At 27.7% G+C, this 20,402-nt stretch overlaps 2 protein-coding genes across 6 annotated transcripts in view; one reads left to right on the forward strand and one right to left on the reverse strand.

Moving 5' to 3' along the window:
* Positions 1 to 6: 6 nt before the first annotated feature.
* Positions 7 to 10,504, forward strand: LOC107438885 (NEDD8-conjugating enzyme UBE2F). 4 transcript variants are annotated; one of them, XM_016051291.3, is made up of 7 exons: positions 7 to 113; positions 2,273 to 2,395; positions 2,959 to 3,122; positions 5,343 to 5,445; positions 7,345 to 7,403; positions 7,497 to 7,559; positions 10,329 to 10,504. In XM_016051291.3, the coding sequence occupies exons 2-7, from the start codon at positions 2,290 to 2,292 to the stop codon at positions 10,380 to 10,382; spliced, it is 549 nt and encodes a 182-aa protein (XP_015906777.1). In that variant the 5' UTR covers positions 7 to 113; positions 2,273 to 2,289; the 3' UTR covers positions 10,383 to 10,504. The 4 variants fall into 4 exon arrangements, with proteins under 4 accessions (XP_015906777.1, XP_015906778.1, XP_015906780.1 ...); XM_016051292.4 differs by having other exon boundaries at positions 48 to 482; XM_016051294.4 differs by having other exon boundaries at positions 48 to 136.
* Positions 10,505 to 17,299: 6,795 nt separating this feature from the next.
* Positions 17,300 to 20,402, reverse strand: part of LOC107438883 (diuretic hormone receptor) — a 235,922-nt gene continuing 232,819 nt past the window's right edge. For both annotated transcript variants that reach the window (XM_043039188.3, XM_043039187.3), the window contains 3 exons: positions 19,442 to 19,574; positions 18,331 to 18,372; positions 17,300 to 17,706 (listed from right to left, as the gene is read on the reverse strand). In XM_043039188.3, the coding sequence (XP_042895122.1) occupies positions 17,440 to 17,706; positions 18,331 to 18,372; positions 19,442 to 19,574 (442 nt within the window). In that variant the 3' untranslated portion in view covers positions 17,300 to 17,439. The remainder of the gene's footprint in view (positions 17,707 to 18,330; positions 18,373 to 19,441; positions 19,575 to 20,402) is intronic.

The raw sequence follows: 20,402 nt of genomic DNA on the forward strand, positions 1-20,402 counted from the left end.
TAAAGTGTTTTTAACTTTATTTCAGCAGTGGCAACGACATCGAATTTGTTGATTGAAAGAGAGGGTGAAAGTCTTGGGGAGACTTTTAGTAGTATAAATTTATATCCAACGAAGTGAGTAATTTAGATTTACAGTGGTAATTTTCTGTTAATTTTTGCTTTGCTTAGTTTCACAAGAAAGTAGTACTTCAGTTTCCGTTGATAATTTCTTAAAACTATTGCGTCAAAGCGTAGTTGAACGTAATCTAATACATTGTTGCTTTGTTTCAGAATAGAGGCTAACTTTTTTGAATAAAAAAATATTTAGAAGTTTTGAAGTGCAAGAGAATTAGGAAATTTCTCATATAAATATTTCTCGAACGAGTAATCCTATGTCAATATATATGGACCAGAAGATATCGAACTCTGACTCGAGCAGCCTCTCTTATTTTATATTTAAGACAAGAAAAGAATGCTTTGAATTCAAGTTACTGAATATTTAGAGTACTTCATTACAGATTCTATTTTATTAGATTCTCTTTTCATTTGTTTTAGCTACTTATTAAGCAACACTTGACATTTTAGAATTTTGCTATCACCTTTAATATAAATATTCTTACCTTTTAACTAGTACTTTTTCTCTTATTTTAAATGAGCTCTCAATTGAAATAAGTGATAAGTGTTTTTTTATAAGTTGAAATAACTAACTTTTGGTTATTATTGCCATCTCTGAAAATGTAGACAGTGGCTTAGTTTTAATGTATGTTCAAGGGAGTGATTGATATTACCTCCTTCTGATGTATAATACTTATCATAGTTCAATAATCAATTCATGTTTAATTTCGGAGGGAGTTTTATCCCCCCGAACCCTCCCAAAAACTACACTAAATATAGGTAAATAATTAATTGGAGTTGAAAATGATTTTTTAATTATTGATTTTCCCAGGGCAGGGGTTTGTCCAGACATTTTGTAAAAGGTCCTGTTTTTGTAAAATTGTGAAAAAATTACTTGTAATTTGAGAATATAAAATAAACGTTAAGTCACATTCTTTCATGAATTTCCTGCTTTTATGAATTTGTGCAAATGGGGTCCGGTTATTGCATAAAACTTTTTCAAGGTGATTTTAAATTGTAAATAGATACAAGATTATGCTCAGCACTGTAAAATTATAATAAAAAAAATTAAATTTTCTAAAATTCAATTGCTGCTTCTAAATTAGAGATGCAACATACAAATATTTGGTATTTAGGCTAGACTGCTGAACGCAAAATATTCATTTCAGACGAATAATGGATGAAGCATCTGTCAAAGACAAAACTTAATTCGTTTACATCAATCTTTCTTGTTTTTCCTCCCAGGAAGGGTTTATTTGATTAATAAAACAATAATGAAGATAAGCAAATTTGTTAAGGGTCCGATTAAAAAAAAAAAAATCATTTTGTGAAGGGTCCGATAAACAGACCCAAATTTTTTCTAAACAGACCCCTGATTAATCAATAAAACCTGGTTACATAAAAAAAAAAATTCTCCAATAATTAACCTGTAATTTTCTTTATATCCTATGTACTTGGGCTTATTTAATCAGTAAATAAATTTTTTTTATTTAGATTTTTTTTTTTTAAGATTTGTCTGAATGCTATTAAAATACTTAAAATATAAGATATATTTTTATTTTATTTATATAATAATAAAAAAAAAGCATTTCAAAGTTTGGCTAATTGTCAAATATTTCATCTGTAGCCCTACTAATACAAGTATAAATAAAGAAGGAGCTTTTTATAAACACTTAATAAAATTAATTTGTTGCCCTGTGTAGTGTTTAACAGCTTCCTTGGTATAAATTATAATTCATGTTTAAATATTTAAAAATAAGAAGTCTAGTCGTAAATAAAAATGAAAATTATTGAAATAAAAAAGGTAAAATATTTACTTGTTTAATTATAAAATATCTTTATTTATAACTTTAAAGTGTACCTTAACAAAAAAGAAAAGTAGGGTTATTATCTATGTTTGTGTTAATAGAAACGCCATTAAGTGTATTATTAAGTTAAGTTAGTGGGAATTAAGTCTATTAAGTTGTTAATCCTTAGTTTTTTAAATTAATGTATGACTGAAAGGCGTATATATATATATATATATATATAAACTTCGACCGAGTGTCCTCGAATTAACGCGTAAGTCTAGGTATGATTTTAATTACTAGATTTTTCTTTTAATTTTCAGTTAGAAACAATATTCTATCATTGCATATTATTGTTATTTAGTTCTTATTTTTTAATTTGTTTTTTTGTAGTATGATAAAGGCTGAAAATGATCTCCCTTTCGAAGAAAATAAAAAACGAACCTGGTAAAAACTTTAATGGAACAATGAAAGCGAGTACAAGAGTTTCCATTAGAGACAAGTTACTAATAAAAGGTGAGAACCAATTAGATTTATTTAAATGTGTTTTCAGGAACAACTTTTGTGAAATGTTAATTAAAACAATATATTTGTTTTAGGTCTTTTAAGCTTGAATTATATCTTTCATTAAAAAAACTAAACATTCTGAGTATTAGTTCTATTTTTTCACTTAAAAATAGCAAAATAATATGGTTGCTTTCCTGCAAAGATTCTTCTTCCTTTCCATGTTATTCATTGTAAAAGTATTGGTTAGAATTTCTTAATTCTTGAAGTGTTAAAATATTTTGAATATAGAAAATGTTGGGGATATCAATGTAAAAATGCTATAATGGTTGTAAACAAAGTCATTTATTTTTAAGTGAAATAAAGTGTTATTTTGTAGCAATTTGAACATCTAATAAATATATTTATATAATTTAGTCTGCAAATTTGTCATAAATCAAACTTTTTTAATGTATGTAATTTTATTTTCCTTCCTATCAAAATTCTTTACATAAAAATAATTTGCTATGACAGACTGACTTGAGTAATTTTTAAATTTTTTCCAGTGCTTATATAATTTTTAATATTCTATGTAGAAGTACAAGAATTGGAGTCCAACTTGCCAAGTACCTGTAGAACATATTTTCCTAACCCAAATGAATTGCACAGATTAGAAATAACTATTACTCCTGATGAAGGCTACTGGTGTGGTGGAAAATTTAAATTTGTAATTGAAGTCCCAGATGATTATAACATGGTTGTAAGTATTGACTTAATTTAAATTCAGATTTGACTTACAAAAAGCCAAATCTGACATTAAATTTTGAATGAACCATGTGTAACTTCTTTGGTAATATCTGTATAGAATTTTGCAGATTTTCCTAGTTGAAAGAAAATTTCTCTTTTGTTATGTATTTTAGAAAGGTTTTTAAATCGGAGAAAATTTCTGCTTAGGCTAGGTCTAATGCAAATCTGAGTATAAAATTTCGATAAACTAAATTTATTTATTTAAATTTTGACTTTTATAGTTTTTCATGATTTCATACAAAAATTCTACTGGCTTTGTTTTACATTTTAAGAAAGTTTCTAAAGCTTGGAAAATTTCTAGTCATAATGTCTAGGACTGTTCCAATAGCAGGTGACATAACCGTACGAGCATACTATTAGTCTTTTCGAGGATGATTTTTCTGAGTGGTTGTAAAATTAAAATTTATATGCGGAAATATATTTTCATTTTATACTAGGTAAAGCACCAACTCAAGTGATTATCATACTTGTATACGTGTTTGAATTATTAATTACTCATGGTGGTCAACGTCAATTTAAATTAAATTTATGAATTGTAGAAATAAATAGAAGCATAATTTTTACTGCCACTTAAAATATACAGATAAAATTTTAATGCAAAATGCAAGAAAGTTGGCAGCTATGCCTAACTTATTTTTTGTCCTGTATCTGACTCAATATTTTAAGAATTTATCAATATTTACCACTTCTTCCGTACTCCATATATGGAATAAGTGGTTTAAATATTAATATACATACCTGCCAAGTCTCCTGTTTTTTAATGAAGACTTCTGTATTTTACTAGTATCTCCTGTTTACCTGTATATTCTCAAATTTTTCCGTATTTGAAGAAATTAAAAAAATTTTTTTTTGACAAAATATCTGCTGATGGCTAAAATACTTCTTATTCTTCAACAATTTTGCTATTGCCAGTACTGCTGTATGTTGTATGCTCTTAGTTTAAGTAATTATAAATAATGGTTCTAAAAAGTCTTCTTTAGATTTATATACATATTTTTTACTTCGCTAAACGTAAATTTTTATATTAGTTCCACTTTTGAATTTCTATTTTTGACTTACATGATTATGTACGATGTATCAAAACTTTACTTGTAGCCTAAAAAATGTCGCTAGTAAAATCTCCATTATTTTATGTTTCCAATATTGGCAGGTATGTATATGTATTAAACCTACTCCATAAAGGCTAAAATCAAACACAAAACCTCAAACATATCAATTAAAACCTTTCCCACAAAGAAAATAATATTGATAGAATTATCTCAAAAAAATGTGATATGGGCTTAGTCTTATATTATTAAAACCTATTAATATTAAAATATATTATCTAGAAAGATATAAAAGCCATAAGCAAGGTATAATGCAAACATGTAAGTAGTCTGGGCCTGGTCTCCCCTTGCATGAAATAAAATAACTTTGTTTCTCTGATTTTGTATTTCTAAAGTAGCACTCTAGCTACAAGACTACAATCTAAATTTAAAATATGATGAAACTGTAAAATATTATATTCTGTAATGTTAAAAGAATTGTGTATATCTAATCCATAAATCGAGCTTATTTCTATTGCACAATTATTTCAAACCTTTCCCACGAAGAAAGTCATATTATTGATCTAATTATCTCTGAAATGTGATGTCTCTTGAGTAGCTTGTGAAGTTGATCAGTCCCACCTTACTAAGATCTATTAATATTTAAATATATTGTCCAGAAAGATATAAAAACCTCCTTTCCAAGCTCAAACTGGCTCTTCTCTATCTGTCCACCAATATGTAAAGTTCTCATTTTTGGGTCTGTGGCCCTTACTTAAATAAAATTCTATTTTTCTTCATGTTCCTGAATCTATTTTCAATAAGCACCGACCACACGACAAATTTACCGTGTTAATGCTTTCAAAGCATAATACATGTACCTAGTTAGTTCCTAGGTATAGAAAAAAACATCTTGCTTTTTATTTTGGTAAGCTTGGCATGTCTGCATTTATTTGTTTCTAAATATCTACTAAATCTAGTAAAAAACTGATTTGAAACTCCTAATTGTAAGTTTAATACAGTTGTATGACATATTTGTTATAAACGGAGAATACATTTCTTTGGTCTTTCACTGTAAAGAATTTTATTTTAAGAATAATTCAAATTTTTAAAACTATATGTGCTTATTTAATGTAAATTCATTTTAGCCTCCCAAAGTCAAATGTCTCACTCGCCTTTGGCATCCAAATATTAATGAAGAAGGTGCAATATGTTTAAGTCTTTTGAGGCAAAGCTCAATTGATGGCCTAGGTAAGTTAATTTTACATCTTTCATTATTTTAAAACTCTCTTACAATTAGTCTGATTACATTTAAATTATCCATATATTACCAATTAGCAATTTTAAATTTTAGAAAAAAAAGTTTTATTACTGAAAAGAATTTAAAGAAAACAAAAGCTAACTTTTAACTTTTTTAGCAGTGAGGAAAAGGCTAGTTTTAAATATTTATCCTATTTTTGGATATGAGTGCTATTTTTTTACTTTTTGTAAAAATAAAAATATTAAAATTGAAACATTTAATTTAAATCTTGACTGATTAAATATAATCTGTGCATATCTATATTCAGAAAATATCCATTTTTCTGAAAAAGAACTCAGTAAAAAGTTTTTTTGGAAACATATTTTTTCTGAAGTATTAGTTCATTGTAGTAATTTTTATTTTGTAACTTAAATTATGCCACCTGAAAAAAGTTTTAAGATTGGATTTTTCTATACCACTGCCAAGACTATGAAGTAATTGTTTTTCGCTGCTTCGGAACAATAAAACTGTTATTTGTTAATTTTTTTTTATAGATTTTTAATGGAATTGGGATAATTTAATAACATGCCACATTTTAAAGTTATTTAGGAAAGCATTTTCGGTGAAAAACTTCTCAATTTCCGTATGTATAGTTAGATGTAATTCTGTGTATTTTGACTAGTGATGACAAGTGTTTAAGAATTGGTGGTTTTAAAAATCATGTCATTGTTTTCTATTATAACTAATGAAATTATAAAAAAAAATTGCATATAAAATTTTACATAATCTATTATGCTCTTTAATCATGTAAACATTAAATCTCTTAATTTTGACCAGTACTGTCATCTAGAAAATCATAATCTATTATAAATATCAACTGGCTTAAATAATTAAAACTATTACAACATACTAAAATCAACATGTTTATTTTATTTAAATTATTTTATTTAATTGAAATTTATTCTAATAACTGTACTAAATATTGCATATACTATTGATAATAACACTTAATTAAGCATTTGAATTGATTGGATGTGGCAGTTACTTGATTAAAACATTTTTATTTTTGCAAATTATAATAATTTAAAATAAAAATTGAAATCAATATAAAACCACATTGTAAACCCATTTTGAATAGTAGTTTTATTATTAAAACAAATGCACATAAATTTTTACTTAAATTTACCAATTAATACTTTTAAAATTAAAAAAAACTATATAATTACCTTTTTTCATAATTAATACTTTATAATACAATTGATGTTATTTTCATCAAATAGTATTGACATTTATTTAAAATGTTAATTTTTAGTTTTAACAGCAATTGGCACATTTTCAAAAAAATGGGCCGCTAAAACATTTGCTTTGACTGGCTGCCGGCCACCAAAGAAATTTCCTATATTTAATCTATAATTTGTGTGAAGTAATTCATCGAAAAGGATCTGAAATGTGAAAAAACTCATGGTTTTTAGGTCATACGAGCGCAACTTCAAATATTTGTCAAATTTTGGCAAAGCATTCTTCTAATATGGTTCCACAAGTACCCTATTCTATACATAAAGTAGCACCATTTGATTTTTTTCTTGTTCTAATGGTTAAAATTTCCTTTTTGTACTCATTGTTGATTTTTTTCCTGTCCAATATGAATTCTGAAAAGCATCCACAAAAGCTATTTTAAAGGATTATTAAATGTTTTCAGATTGCTTAGCACATACTATATTGGTTAGACATTGAAGTCAGCAAAGATTATTTTGAAGGAAACGAAAAAGATTTTGATACATAAATTTATACTACCATTTCAAATACTTTTTGATCATAGTTTAATATATCTATGCTCTTATTTTAATGCTGTTATAATATTAAGTTATGATGTAAGATATTAAAAAAAAAAGTTTTTAATTATGATTTAGGATGGGCTCCCACCAGAAGATTAAAAGATGTTGTTTGGGGCCTAAATTCTTTATTTACGGTAAACCTACTTTTAATATTTTTTGTATATTTAAAAAATATTTTTAATTTGTTGTTAAATAAATTTTTCTCATTCTGCTATTATGTTTTTTAGGATCTACTTAATTTTGATGATCCTCTAAATAATCAAGCTGCAGATCACTATTTAAAAGATAAAGTATGTTTCTGTTACCAATTTTTAAGGATAAACTGTCAATGTCTCAAACTTTAAGTAAACCATTACATAAAAAGTGAGAAATAATGTGAAATTGATTTAATTGTGAACTTGTCCAGCTCTATTTCTTAAAGACTCTTTAACATTTGTACTATTTCCTAACTCTTAAAAATAAAATTAAAGCCTTTAATTATTTTGGATCTAATTATCATATTGTATGATCACCTATCTTATTGTTTTAAAGTCATTACATGAAAATTAATTTTTACTGTTATTCAGAAAACATTTCTTACTAAACACTGACTTAGGTAAAATGAAAAACTTTCTGTAAGCATAAAATCTCAAACTTTCTGCTAACAATTAATTGATCTTTGTAACTAGTTTTATCCTTTTCATTGCTATCTAATTTTGATGAAATTTGTTTGAAAATTTCTTTTTATAGTGTTTTATTTAAAATATATATATATTGATATATATGCACTATATACATATCACTGTATCTTTTTTTAAGATTAGCAGTTTTATGACGATATAAAACAAGTTATTGATTTATTTTGTTTTCTTTTATGCTTAACTTTCTTTGTAATAGAAATGCAAAAACATTTCAATGAAATATTTAATAAGTTTTTATTTTTATGAGTCACTTTCAAATTCTTTTCCATTTAAATAATCTTGCTTTCTTGCACTTCTCATTTTACTATGCTTAATAGTTACCAAAATAAAGAGTATTAAAACTGAATTGTTATAGTAATGAGTAATATTAAAAGATTTTTGGGGATGGTTAAGAATTTTTGGCGGACGGCATTGGCGTGTTCGTTTATATTATGCATATCTACTAAAGACTTGATACAACCCCCCCCCCCCCAAGAGAAAAACGTTTCAAAAGTGATCAGTTGAAAAGGGAAGAAAAATCCTGTTCTAAAAAGTAGAAGGCGCAGTCAAATTCTAAGCATGGCATTTCTACTAAGCATTTTAATTGGGTTAAGAAATATTGTTTTAATATGAAGAAAAAAGAACTTGTAATAAGGATTACTACTACGCCAAAATCATGCGCTGTCTATAACTGCACCAACTGAAGGGATATGAAACTTTTATTAAATAGATATCTATTTATATAGATTTTAAACGATCAGAATGCCAAAGTATTATTTTATATTATATTGTGACATATGAATTAAAGATGATTTTAAAACGCGTCTTTCCAATCATACATAGATGTGTTACGTTCTCAAAATGCAATAATCTTAAAAAAGAATTAAACCCTGAATCATTTTTAACTTTTCTTACTTTGGATGATTTGAAGTTATGTTGTGAAATGGTTTTCATATATCTGAAAAAGCTTTTTATGATCCAAATACATCTAAAATCACTAGCAAGTAGTCCGATTCTCCAAAAAGCATTACAAAATCGTACTTCTAAATGCTATTAGATTTCTAAATAATTCTGCTTTTTAATGAACAAGTTAATTTTCTCAGTGATATTGTCATATTAACTTTTGTTATTACAATTATGCATTTATATTAAAAGGTGAATTTTTACTATTGTTGAAATAATATAATTTATATATGTGTAAAATTTTATGCATGTGATATTTATTTGGAAATATAATTATAGGTATTCATTTATATTTAACCAAAATATTAGTTGGAAGAATGGTTATTTATCTGCATTTTTTATTTTATCTCCGTTTATTAAACTATAATTTTTAATTGTTAATTTATCTGTGTTGATTTAAATTAGATGAACCTTTTAGTGTTTAGAAATCACACCTTTTACTGTTTAGTGTTAGAATTAGTGTTAATAAAGATCTTTATGTTATATGATTTTTCTTAATTTTACAATACATTTTTAAGCTTCTATAAAAGCTGTTATAGCCATTACTTTAATCAGAAAAAAATAAAACTTATATCCTTTTTCTAATTAATGAGTCATGTTATGCAAAATGCTTGTATTCTTGCTCTTCTCAGTGATGGTGCAAGAAAACTAGATTTTCTTAGAAGGACCGCTGGGTCAATACTGCAGTTTACCTTTAGCTCAGTGTTTCTAATATAGTATAATGTTAAATAGGTTGTAATCCATCATAATCTGATACTCTGAGAAATGTTTAACTTGTTCAGTAATTTACTGTAACAGAGTCTGGCCATAAAAAAAATTTCGGTTACTTTTTTGTTCCTTAATATTTTTATTGAAGGAGATTAATTTAATATTAACATTTCTTCAACAGCAATGATGAAATAAAATATTTAAGACAGTTTAGTTGCCATGGCGAATGGCGTTGGAAATAATTTTTGTTGAAATCCCTAACAAAAGCATCAATTATTTAGCAACTGTTTTTAGTTGTGCTTTTCATAAAGGTTTTTTTTACTCATGTCTTAATCTAGATTCCTTTAAGAGGCCTTGGGCGAATACAAGGTAACTCCAGATTTAGAAATTGCTGGAGAAAGCTAAGTGAAATTTTAAAAAGTTGATTTATGTGGCTTTTCTGAACATCATTAACTATGAAGGAGATTAAATTTATATTTGTGTCTGGTTCTTGCTATATTTAAGGCAGCAATACTGTCCATTGCAGAAACTATATTAAAATTTAAAAGAAAAAGGAAGTTCTTGCACTGTTTTTTTTTTTTTTTTTTTCAGTTGTCTGATGTTTTATTGCTTTTTACATTCATTTTACTTGTTGTATATTGCAGAAATTTAATTAATTGATACTTCAGTGGAGATTTTTGTGTTACTTTTATGAATATGAGTTTGTAAGCAAGTTCATTTCATTTTCAGGAAGGATTTAAAGCAAAAGTAAGGGATTATGTTCAACGTTTTGCAAGAAGATGAAGTTTTCAAATTTTAGCTGTTTATGTAAATATTTTTTTCCCTCATTGTAAATCATGATTTCATTATACCTTTGAGCTCATTATCATCTGTGTGGTCAGCAAAATAAAAGTCCTTTAAATTTCTTCACAGAATTTTTCCTTTAAATTATTTTAATAAATAGCCTCTGATGTTTTTACACTTATCAGGTAGTAGAGATTTTTAGTAGAGATCAGGTAGTAGAGTTTTTACACTGTCAGGTCAAGTAGAGATTTTAAGAAATGTTTCCTGTTTCAGTGTCGTTGCTTTTCTTTTACATTACGCATACTATATCGCGAACATTACTGTATCATATCATAAAAGATAGTACATATATAGTTTTATAAATTTTTTAATTTATTTTATTATTTTTTTTTGTATAATGTTACTTTAATTATTAATATTACTGAAGAAATTAAAGTTATTTAATATTAATTATTTTAATTGAATACTTTAAGTGAATATAGTTTTTTTTTCTTTTGATAATTATGTCCTATTGAAGAAAAAAGTATCAAAAAATAGCTGAAATGATAAAATAAGTTTAATATACATACTGTAACTGCCATATTTCTCTAAAATAAAGGAAGTTTGTGCGCAATGCTTACTGCAATCTCAGAAACGTAATGTATTTTTCGTTGATAAAGCGATTTAAAAATAATGTGAATTTAACTATTAATACTGCTTTCGAATTTGAAACAGTTACTTAATATTTATTATTTTGAATCGATAGGTTGAGTGACATTATTTTTTTTCTTGTATAATCATTTCCTATTGAAGAAAAAAGTAACATAAAAAAGCTGAAATGACAGAAAAAATTAACTGTACATAGCAAAACTGCCAGATTTCTCTAAAATAAAGGAGGTTAGTGCTCTCTTTGAATCGCAATATGTTTTTCATTAATGAAACGATTTAGCAATAATGTTAATTTAATTATTAATATTGCTTTAGAATTTTAAATAGTTATTTACTATTCATTATTTTAATTAATAAGTTGAGAGAACATCGTAATTTTTTTTGTAAAATCATTTACTGTTTAAAAAAAAGTAGCAAAATTTACCTGAAATGATAAAATAAATTTAATATGCGTAAGTTTAATATGCGCCTATTGATGCTTTTAAGCGTTGTGTTTTTGCAAAAATTTACGTATTTACTTTCTTAATTTTGTAATAAGAATGTTATGGTTTTAAATTGCGAGTTACTTATTTATTTAAAAATAAATTTAATATGCGCCGATTGATGCTTTTAAGCGTTGTGTTTTCGCAAAAATTTACGTATTTATTTTCTTAATTTTGTAATAAGAATGTTTTGGTTTTAAATTGCGAGTTACTTATTAATTTAAAAATAAATTTAATAGTTCTAAAATGATCAGTTTTCTTATTGATTGAAAATTGTTCGCTATCTATCGATATATATATATATATAAGTTAACAGAGCGTAATTATTAAATTTTCTGGGGGAAATAAAGGCGGCCCGTGTGCAGAGGTTACATACCAATGGTATGATACCATTGGTCAATAAATTTTGTGGCTCACAACGGACTGTCCCGAGTATATTTTACATTCCTTTTATTTTTATACAAAACATAATAATAGTAAAAAACGTATGATAATTCAAAGATTACTATCCTTTTAAAGAAAATAGAACAGTATAAAAAGGAAAAAAATACCGTTAAATAAGAGATAAACTCATGGGTAAACATAACTTATTATTTTTAAGCTATTACGAGTATTAGTATCCGTTTATTAGCTCTTCTATTAATGCTTAAATAAGATAGCGAACAATTTTTAATCCATAAGAAAACTGATCATTTCAGGACTATTAAATTTATTTTTAAATAATCAATAATGCGGAGTTTAAAATCAAAACACTCTAATTACAAAATTAAAAAAATTCATTTTTACGAAATCACAGCGCTTTATAGAACCAATAGCATTTTAATTTTCTATGTTCCCTAAAAATCACTCCCTTTAATGACCCCGTCCGAGGAGTCTGTCGAGCCACACGTAGGCACAAGACATTTTACATGCAGAAAGGTAGACCTCCTGGCGGGCTGTGGTCAATGGCACGTGGCATCCATGTCTAATTTGTTGATATCCATGTCTAATGAGGGAGGGCTTTCCGAAATTTTTGCAAGGTTGCTCTCAGCCTTATTTTAACTATAATATACTAAATATACCAACTGTATATATGAATTGAAATATATAAACTGTTTATTTAATTGTTATTCCTTTTGTTCTAAAATTTTTTCTCCATTTTTTCCACTGGCGTTGGAGGAAACTTGTTTCTTTTGGGGTAGTTCCATTTGTGTCTTCAGGGAAGTTGGTTTCTTCCATAGTGGAAGAAAATTTCTAAACCTAATACTTAATTATTTAAATATTTACTTGAAGTTCTTGCTCAATCATATTACTTAAGTTCTTTCTAAATTTGCAGTGTGAGAACTTTCATAGTAACTTCAAAAAAAAAAAAAAAAAAAATACTGTTGCTAATTTGAACATTAACGTTTGGGATGAAACTACAATATTGGTTAAAGGGTTGCTTTATGTGATGCAGAGTAATTGAATTTTTCTCATTTCACACTTGGTTGAAAGCACAGGAAGTTTTAATTAATAAGTAATACATACATAGCTGCCAATTCTACAAGTATTACTAATACATAATAAAGCAAGCCTCATATATAGTAATCATTGTAGAGATTTTTTTTGTTCTAAAATTTTTAATTAATTTTTATTTAAAACTCCCTTTTTGAATTAATTAAAAAATCTTATAACCATCAATAATAAGCGTCAATTATCATTCAAAATTGTGAGTTAACATAATTAAAAACATTTCACATTCATTTAATGTCTATCATAAATGGAAAAAATTGCAGGAAAATATTAATGTAATAAAAGTTTTGTATTTTGATGATAATAAAAATATCTAAAATTCCATGTTTGTAAAACATTTCGTATATTATGCAGCAGTTATCAGTAAATTTACATTACAGGGTGCGTTCTGAAAGTAATGCGCATTTTCTGGGAAAAATAGATTTATTGATCCTATGGGTACAAATGGTTAAAATTCTTCAAAATAGTTCCCTTGTGCATCAATACACTTGCAGAAACGATTCTGCCCCGCCTGGAAGGCACCCTGGAACTCCTCGACAGGAATGCCTCTCAGGAACCTTGTAACTTGAGCTTGGATGTTCTCCACCAACTCCCAGTGCTTTCCCTTTAGCTCTCTTTTCAGTCGGGAGAACAAAAAAAGTTACACGGTGCCAAGTCAGGGCTATAGGGAGGCTGGGGCACCAAGGAGATCTTACTTTGAGTCAGGTAGTTTTTGCTCCTCTGTCAACACCTTTGGCACAAGCTTCGCACAAACCTTTCGCATTCGCAATTCCTTCGTCACAATCCCATGTACCACACATTTTGAACAGTTCAGGGTGTTAGCGATTGCCTGAATGCTTAACCCAAGGGTCTGACTTCAAAACTTCACGCACACGCTGGACGTTTTCATCGATTCGGGCTTTTGTTGGGCGTGCAGAACGAGGCTCGTCGGTGGCCTTCTCCCGACCCTCCTTGAAGACCTTGTGCCACCTTCCACACTGAGATCTCGAAATGCATTTCTCCTTTAAGGCGTATTGAAGCATGTGATGAGTTTCCGTCACATTCTTTCCAAACCGATCGAAAGAAAGACTTTGCGCAAAGACACGTTCTACTGCTCAGAGCGACCTGAGACCAGGCGCATTTGGAAGGACAAATCCCCCACCACATTTTTAGACCAGTCTGAGTGCGCTGCAATCGATAGTCGCATCACAATAAAATCATGCGCATTACTTTCAGAACGCACCCTGTATGTAAAATCTACTAGATTTTTCCTATCCATGTTGGCAGCTATTTTAATAGTAAAATTAAATAATTAGCAATAAATGAGTTTCAAATCAGTTTAAAAATTTTCTTTGAATCTTTACTATTTCTTTATGGTAAAACCAGAAATAAACAATAACTGAATGTTATGTGTTGTCCCGGAAAATGTCTGACAATTTCTTGACAATCCTGCAATTTATAATCAGTACTACAAATAACCAGGCATCATAATCACATTTTACTCAAACTGAATAATGAATCTCCGTCACTCATTTAGATACGAGGATTACAACCCCACAAAGGTATTAACCTTCAACAAGCCAATGGTATCTAAGCTCCACTCAGAAGGTTTTGATGACATTGAGAAAGATTTGAAAACATAAGTGACTAAATGGAAACTACCTGCACCTGATAGACTCTGATTGAGAAATTTTGTTGGGATATCCCTGGGGTGGTAGTTCTATGAAAAAGAATGTGTCTTCATGTTGTCAAATTACTGCCTCTGTGGTAATATTTTAAAATGATGTGTAGCAAAAGTGACAGAAACAGTTTATTTAACAGATTTGACAAGCTCATTCATGAATATTTAGAAGCAGAAAATAAAATTAGTACATACATAGCAAAGGATACACATATCTTATGTTACAAATAAGTATACAAAAATTTGACACTTATTTTCTACATCAAAAAAATTGTGATTTATTGACCAAAACACCTATCTAATACTTTGAAATAGCAATCAACTGATACTAAAATTTATTCCAATTTGATCTAGTTGTTGGCCAAAAAATTATAAGTGTGTAAAATATTTTAAAAAGTACACTAACAAAAACTTTCATACCAGAAAATTGTAAAAAAAAAAATTTTTTTTTGAGGGCAAAAAAATTAAAATATCAAGACTGCTAGTTTTTGCAAGAGATTTTAAAAATTCGTCGAGAATTAAAATGTACAGAATATTGTTCAATTTTGTTAACTCATTAAAAGCTTCACTGCAAAAAAAATAAAATAAAGGCATATCTATGCTCAAATTATTTATTGTTTAAATATAAATTTTGGTACTACTAGAAAAACTTGCCTACAAAGTGAAGCATGTTGGCATCACCAAATTAATTGAATAGAAATAGTTACATGGTTAAACCAGTCCTAAGTGTGAACAAATATTTACCTTCTTATGGATTAAAATTGCACAAAAATCTTAGGCAGATGTTTTAAATGCATGTTTCAAAGACCTTTTTTTATTTTTCAAGTTTACTTTTTAAAGAATTCTTGCACGCCAATCCAGTTATTAAACTCTTCTTTTAAATTAACAAAACTTAAATTTTTGAGCTCAATGTATGAGGAAGGAAATTTAAAAAGATTATTTCAGAAAAATAATGTACCTTTGAAAAAATGAAAAGAAATTTATTTGAAAAAAATTAACTTCAAAATATTTATAAAATATATAAAAAAAATCATTAATAATGATTGCACTTAGGCGAATGTGTATTAAACCTATCTTAGAAGCTTAATGGCAATTAAAATTCATAAAATTTAACCTTTACTCTTCTTGTTTGTACTTGTCTGATGTGAGGCACCCCTGCTTTAGTAGCATAATTCTCGTCCTTTATTCAGTTTGTAAAACAATTTTAAATGAGATAATGTAATTTATAAGATATTAATTTGATTGTATTATAAATAGTGTGTATAAAACTCAATTAACTACAAATTGTTTGCCTTTTATTCTTTAAATTTTAATATATAAGTGATTTTTTTTTTTGTTTTCTTTTTAGTTAGTGAAAGTTTTAAAATAGGATTACTTTTCTTAGTTATTTTGAAAGTGTTTGTTAATGAAAAATTCCAGTTATACGAGGTTAGACTTAAGGGTAGTAGTTAGAGTAGAAATGTTGGTATATTAAAAAGTTAAAATTAAAAAAAAATTATTTAAGATTTTTTACACATTATAATCATTGAAGAATCAATTTTTCAGAAAAGTTTTAAACTTTTTTGAAAAATCCTTTCAACCTGTCATTATTAATATTCCTACTAAATAAATCGTGATGACATTTTTAATACTTTTCTACCTTTTGCAGAGCTATTAAAATGTGATCCATATTAATTAAGCATGGAGATGACACTTTTATAAAGAAATGGTGCTTGATCTTAAAGTGATAATTTTATCTCTTCAATTAAAGTTCCTACTTTTTATTAAGATTTAGGTAATATCTTTGTCACGGTGTCACATGACGGTATATAATCTTTAGCTAAATTTATTTAATTTTTTAATCAATTTTGATTAAATTTTCTTTCTATTTAATTGTATCCTCACCCATTTAATTTTTTCCCAGCTTTTTTTTTCTTTCCTTTAAATGCTACTTTTTCAAATTTGCTTCAAGACAATTTGAAAAAGTAGCATTTACAGAAAGGATATATAATATATATGATATATTTTATATAAATATATATATAAAAGATATGTAATATAAATCAAATTATTGGTTGTATAGCAGTATTTAAAAATGGCCAAAAGAATTATGGGTTAGTATAAATTTTTCTTTACAATTTATGCTATATTAAACGAGGTATACGAATCATGTTAGGTTCCATTTATTCTCATTCACAATGTTAATTGAGTTTTATTGAAAAATTAAAATGATGCAAAAATTATACTTTTGGTAGCTTTTAACGAATAATAGAATGAAACTTTTCGTTTCAATGTGTTTAAAAATGTGTTTTAGTCCTTAATTTTTGAGCTCCAATTTTAAAATCTTAGTTTTTGATAAATTTTATCATTTTTAAATTTATTTAATTTGAAATTGAATTTAATTTTCTTCAACATATCATTTTATAGTTCGAGTATACATTTAACAAGTATTTCTTTAAGAGAACACATACAGTACATAAAGACTAAACAAATTACTTCATTACTAGTTACACATATGAACAAAATGGCACATAACAAATTTGTTCTTTATCCTTTATTTCAAAAGGACTGCCAAACATCTCTATTAAAATCTTCTTCGAAGTCTTGTGTTAATGAATCAGATACGAAAACTGTCTTTGTATTATAAATGCCTCGCAAAATAGTCTGGTGTTTAATGTATACCTTATAAATACTTGTCCGTAAAGACTTCTGCAAAATGTTTGAGCACTCAATATAAAGTTCAGTTTCTGAATTATTCTTTAGTAATTAATATTGAGAAAAAAATATTTTTATTTTCTTATATGGCATCATCCCTAACAGGTATTGGACTGTATGATCCGTTGGTTGGTTTTTGTGTTATGGGCTGGGATACTTTATAATTACTTAACCATGTCCCACTAGTTGAGAGACTAACACAGCTGGTTCTATCACGGATACCTCGACTGGGGTATAGTCTGTATCCATCTCCGCTGCCTGTACCGTCACTTTGTAATTGGCGTCTTCTTCCTCCAAGACCTCTCCGATCTCTCCATTGTTCAAGATGATGCCGAACAGATTTTCGAACCTGAAACGAAAAAATTTAGATAAAATTATGGTTTTCATGTGGACTAAAAGGACTTAAATTATAGATTTAAAACAAAACACACAGGGAGCATGGCTTGTGGAAGATGTTAAGAGAAATTTTCAGTGATGATAGAAGTTCATCGCAAAATCAAACTCTCTACATTTATTACAAATCAATTACCGGATTCTTATCAATTTATTTCTAACGATTAGTCAACACATTTTTAATTGAAGAGAACGTTGATATTGTTTTGCTTTTATCCGTCCCTGGTATTAATATTAATCGATGGCGCTCTCTAATGTGTTTAATTTTTAACTCCTTTTTCAACACGAATTCTAAAAATATATAAAGAGCAGTGATTATTTTACATCTTCAAAAATGGAAAACTAAATTTTTCCATAAAATAAAAAAATTGTTGCATGTGTGCGACCCCTATTTTGTTTTGCATCGCTTTGGAAAAATTAATTTTTACATTTCATTTGTAAAATATAGGACTTTTTCAGAATTTTGAACTATATTCAAAATAGAATTGTTTTGCCGCTATTAAAATCATCTTAAACATGGAAGTTTTGATTATTTTTTATTAAACTGTTTAAAGAAAATTATTGTCATTTGTAAACTTACCTCTCCGTTGAGGAAACAATATAGCACCGCAACTGTAAAACCCTGAAACAAAGCAAATTATTAAATCAACCATGTAATTTAAATGGTACATTTAAGCATATTATCGTTTTTTATTTATGTAAATATTATGGTCTGGTTTGTAATGAAACAGCAATTACAATGTAGAAATTTTAATATTTATTTATAGTATTTTAACTCAGATTATTCAGAAATGTATGGAAGAGCTAAAATCAACCATTTCAGAAAACAATGCTATCAGTTTCCTAAAAATACTATTATGAGTCTGTTCATGTGCAGGATGTTCTGTATTGAGTGTCCTTGTCAGAAAATGTAATTGAGAAACTATATTTATAAGGGGTCACAAATTAATACAGTAGGGAACCGATTATCCGGAACGATCGGGACCATCGATATTCCGGATAACTGATTTTTCCGGTTTTCTGAATCGCTACAAAATGCCGTTTTTTTATAGTTAAATCCAACTGAAAAAAAAAATTACAAATAATCTTAAAAAGAAGAAAAAACGATGAAGTAATACACCAATGATTATTTCCCAAAATGATGGAAAGGTAAATATCTTTTAAAAAAAAACGAAAAATCATAAAATCTTATGAGGAAAAAAAAAATTTTTTTTTTTAAAATGGCGGGAAAACTAATCGAATTTCGTTCTGGTTTTTTGGTCTTCCGGTTTTCTGATTTCCGGATAGCGGGTTCTGTACTGTATTTAAGATAGGGGAGGGGGGAGTCTAAAAACAAAACCTGTTTTATTGTGGAAGGACATAGATATGAGTTAAAAAGCGATTATTAGAAACGCCACATTCATCAGGCAGTCAATCTCGTTTTGATTCTTAAATCCCGCCTTTCTCACTAGTAATTCAGTGCATTTCGTTAGTGTTTTTGTTTCTTTTTGGTTTAAATATCAATTTGCGACTCGAAAGGGGAATACTTTTTTATCTTCAGTCAGTATTCAGGGAATTATTGTCAAAAATGACAAGAATTCTAAAAATATTTATTACGTGGCGACATGATATTGATATCAATTTGTGTCAAACATCATAAGTTCATTAATTTTCATTGTAAAATACTTATGAAAATATCAGGCTTATATTACCTGTGTTGAAAGGAGAAGCGCTTGAGCGTATGAGAAAACCACTCTCGCTGTTCTATGATCTGGTGTTGCAATGACAACGATGTATGTGACGCCAAGTAGAGGAATCAAAACCAGAAGAGCTTTCGCTGCTTTCCTAAAAGAATAAAATTCAAATTTATTTATTACCTTTACTATCTTATTTTCAACACAGAAAATTCTTACAGATATACATTATTCTTTTGTATTTTTGGTTAAAAAAAGTTACTGGAAGATTTAAATTCGAAAATTTTCGCGAACTTACGCAATACATAGGTCTGTTTTTGAAACCAGATTCCATTTTTGATTTCGTTAAAAATTTTTTCATTCTTTTATTTTTACTTTCTAGGAGACATCTCGGCAAAAGCAATGAAATGAAATTATTATTATTATTTTTTTTATCGTTGTTAAACATTTTTAAGTGCTTCTTTAGTATTCGAAAAGGAAACTGAAAATAGTTTTATTTATGCCACTTATCAGCAGTAGATGATCTTACGTTAATCGGATACATTTATTGAATCCGACAATAAATGTATCCGAATGTTTGTTTCGGAGGAATTTATGGGCCGTACGGAATACTTGGTTCCGATGAATTTATTGGTGGATCGAAATGTTTGGTTCTGATGAATTTATTGGTGGATTGAAATCTTTGGTTCGGATAAATTTATTGGTGGATCGAAATGTTTGGTTCGGATGGCTTTGTTAGTGGATCGAAATGTTTGGTTCGGATGAATTTATTGGTGGATCGAAATGTTTGGTTCGGATGGCTTTGTTACTGGATCGAAATTTTTGGTTCGGATGACTTTATTGGTGGATTGAAATGTTTGGTTCGGATGGCTTTGTTAGTGGATCGAAATGTTTGGTTCGGATGAATTTATTGGTGAATTGAAATGTTTGGTTCGGATGACTTTGTCAGTGGATCGAAGTGTTTGTCTCGGATACATTG

The sequence above is a fragment of the Parasteatoda tepidariorum genome, chromosome 8, assembly GCF_982258835.1.
Source record: "Parasteatoda tepidariorum strain Cologne lab strain chromosome 8, Ptep-v5.0, whole genome shotgun sequence".
Taxonomy (NCBI): domain Eukaryota; kingdom Metazoa; phylum Arthropoda; class Arachnida; order Araneae; family Theridiidae; genus Parasteatoda; species Parasteatoda tepidariorum.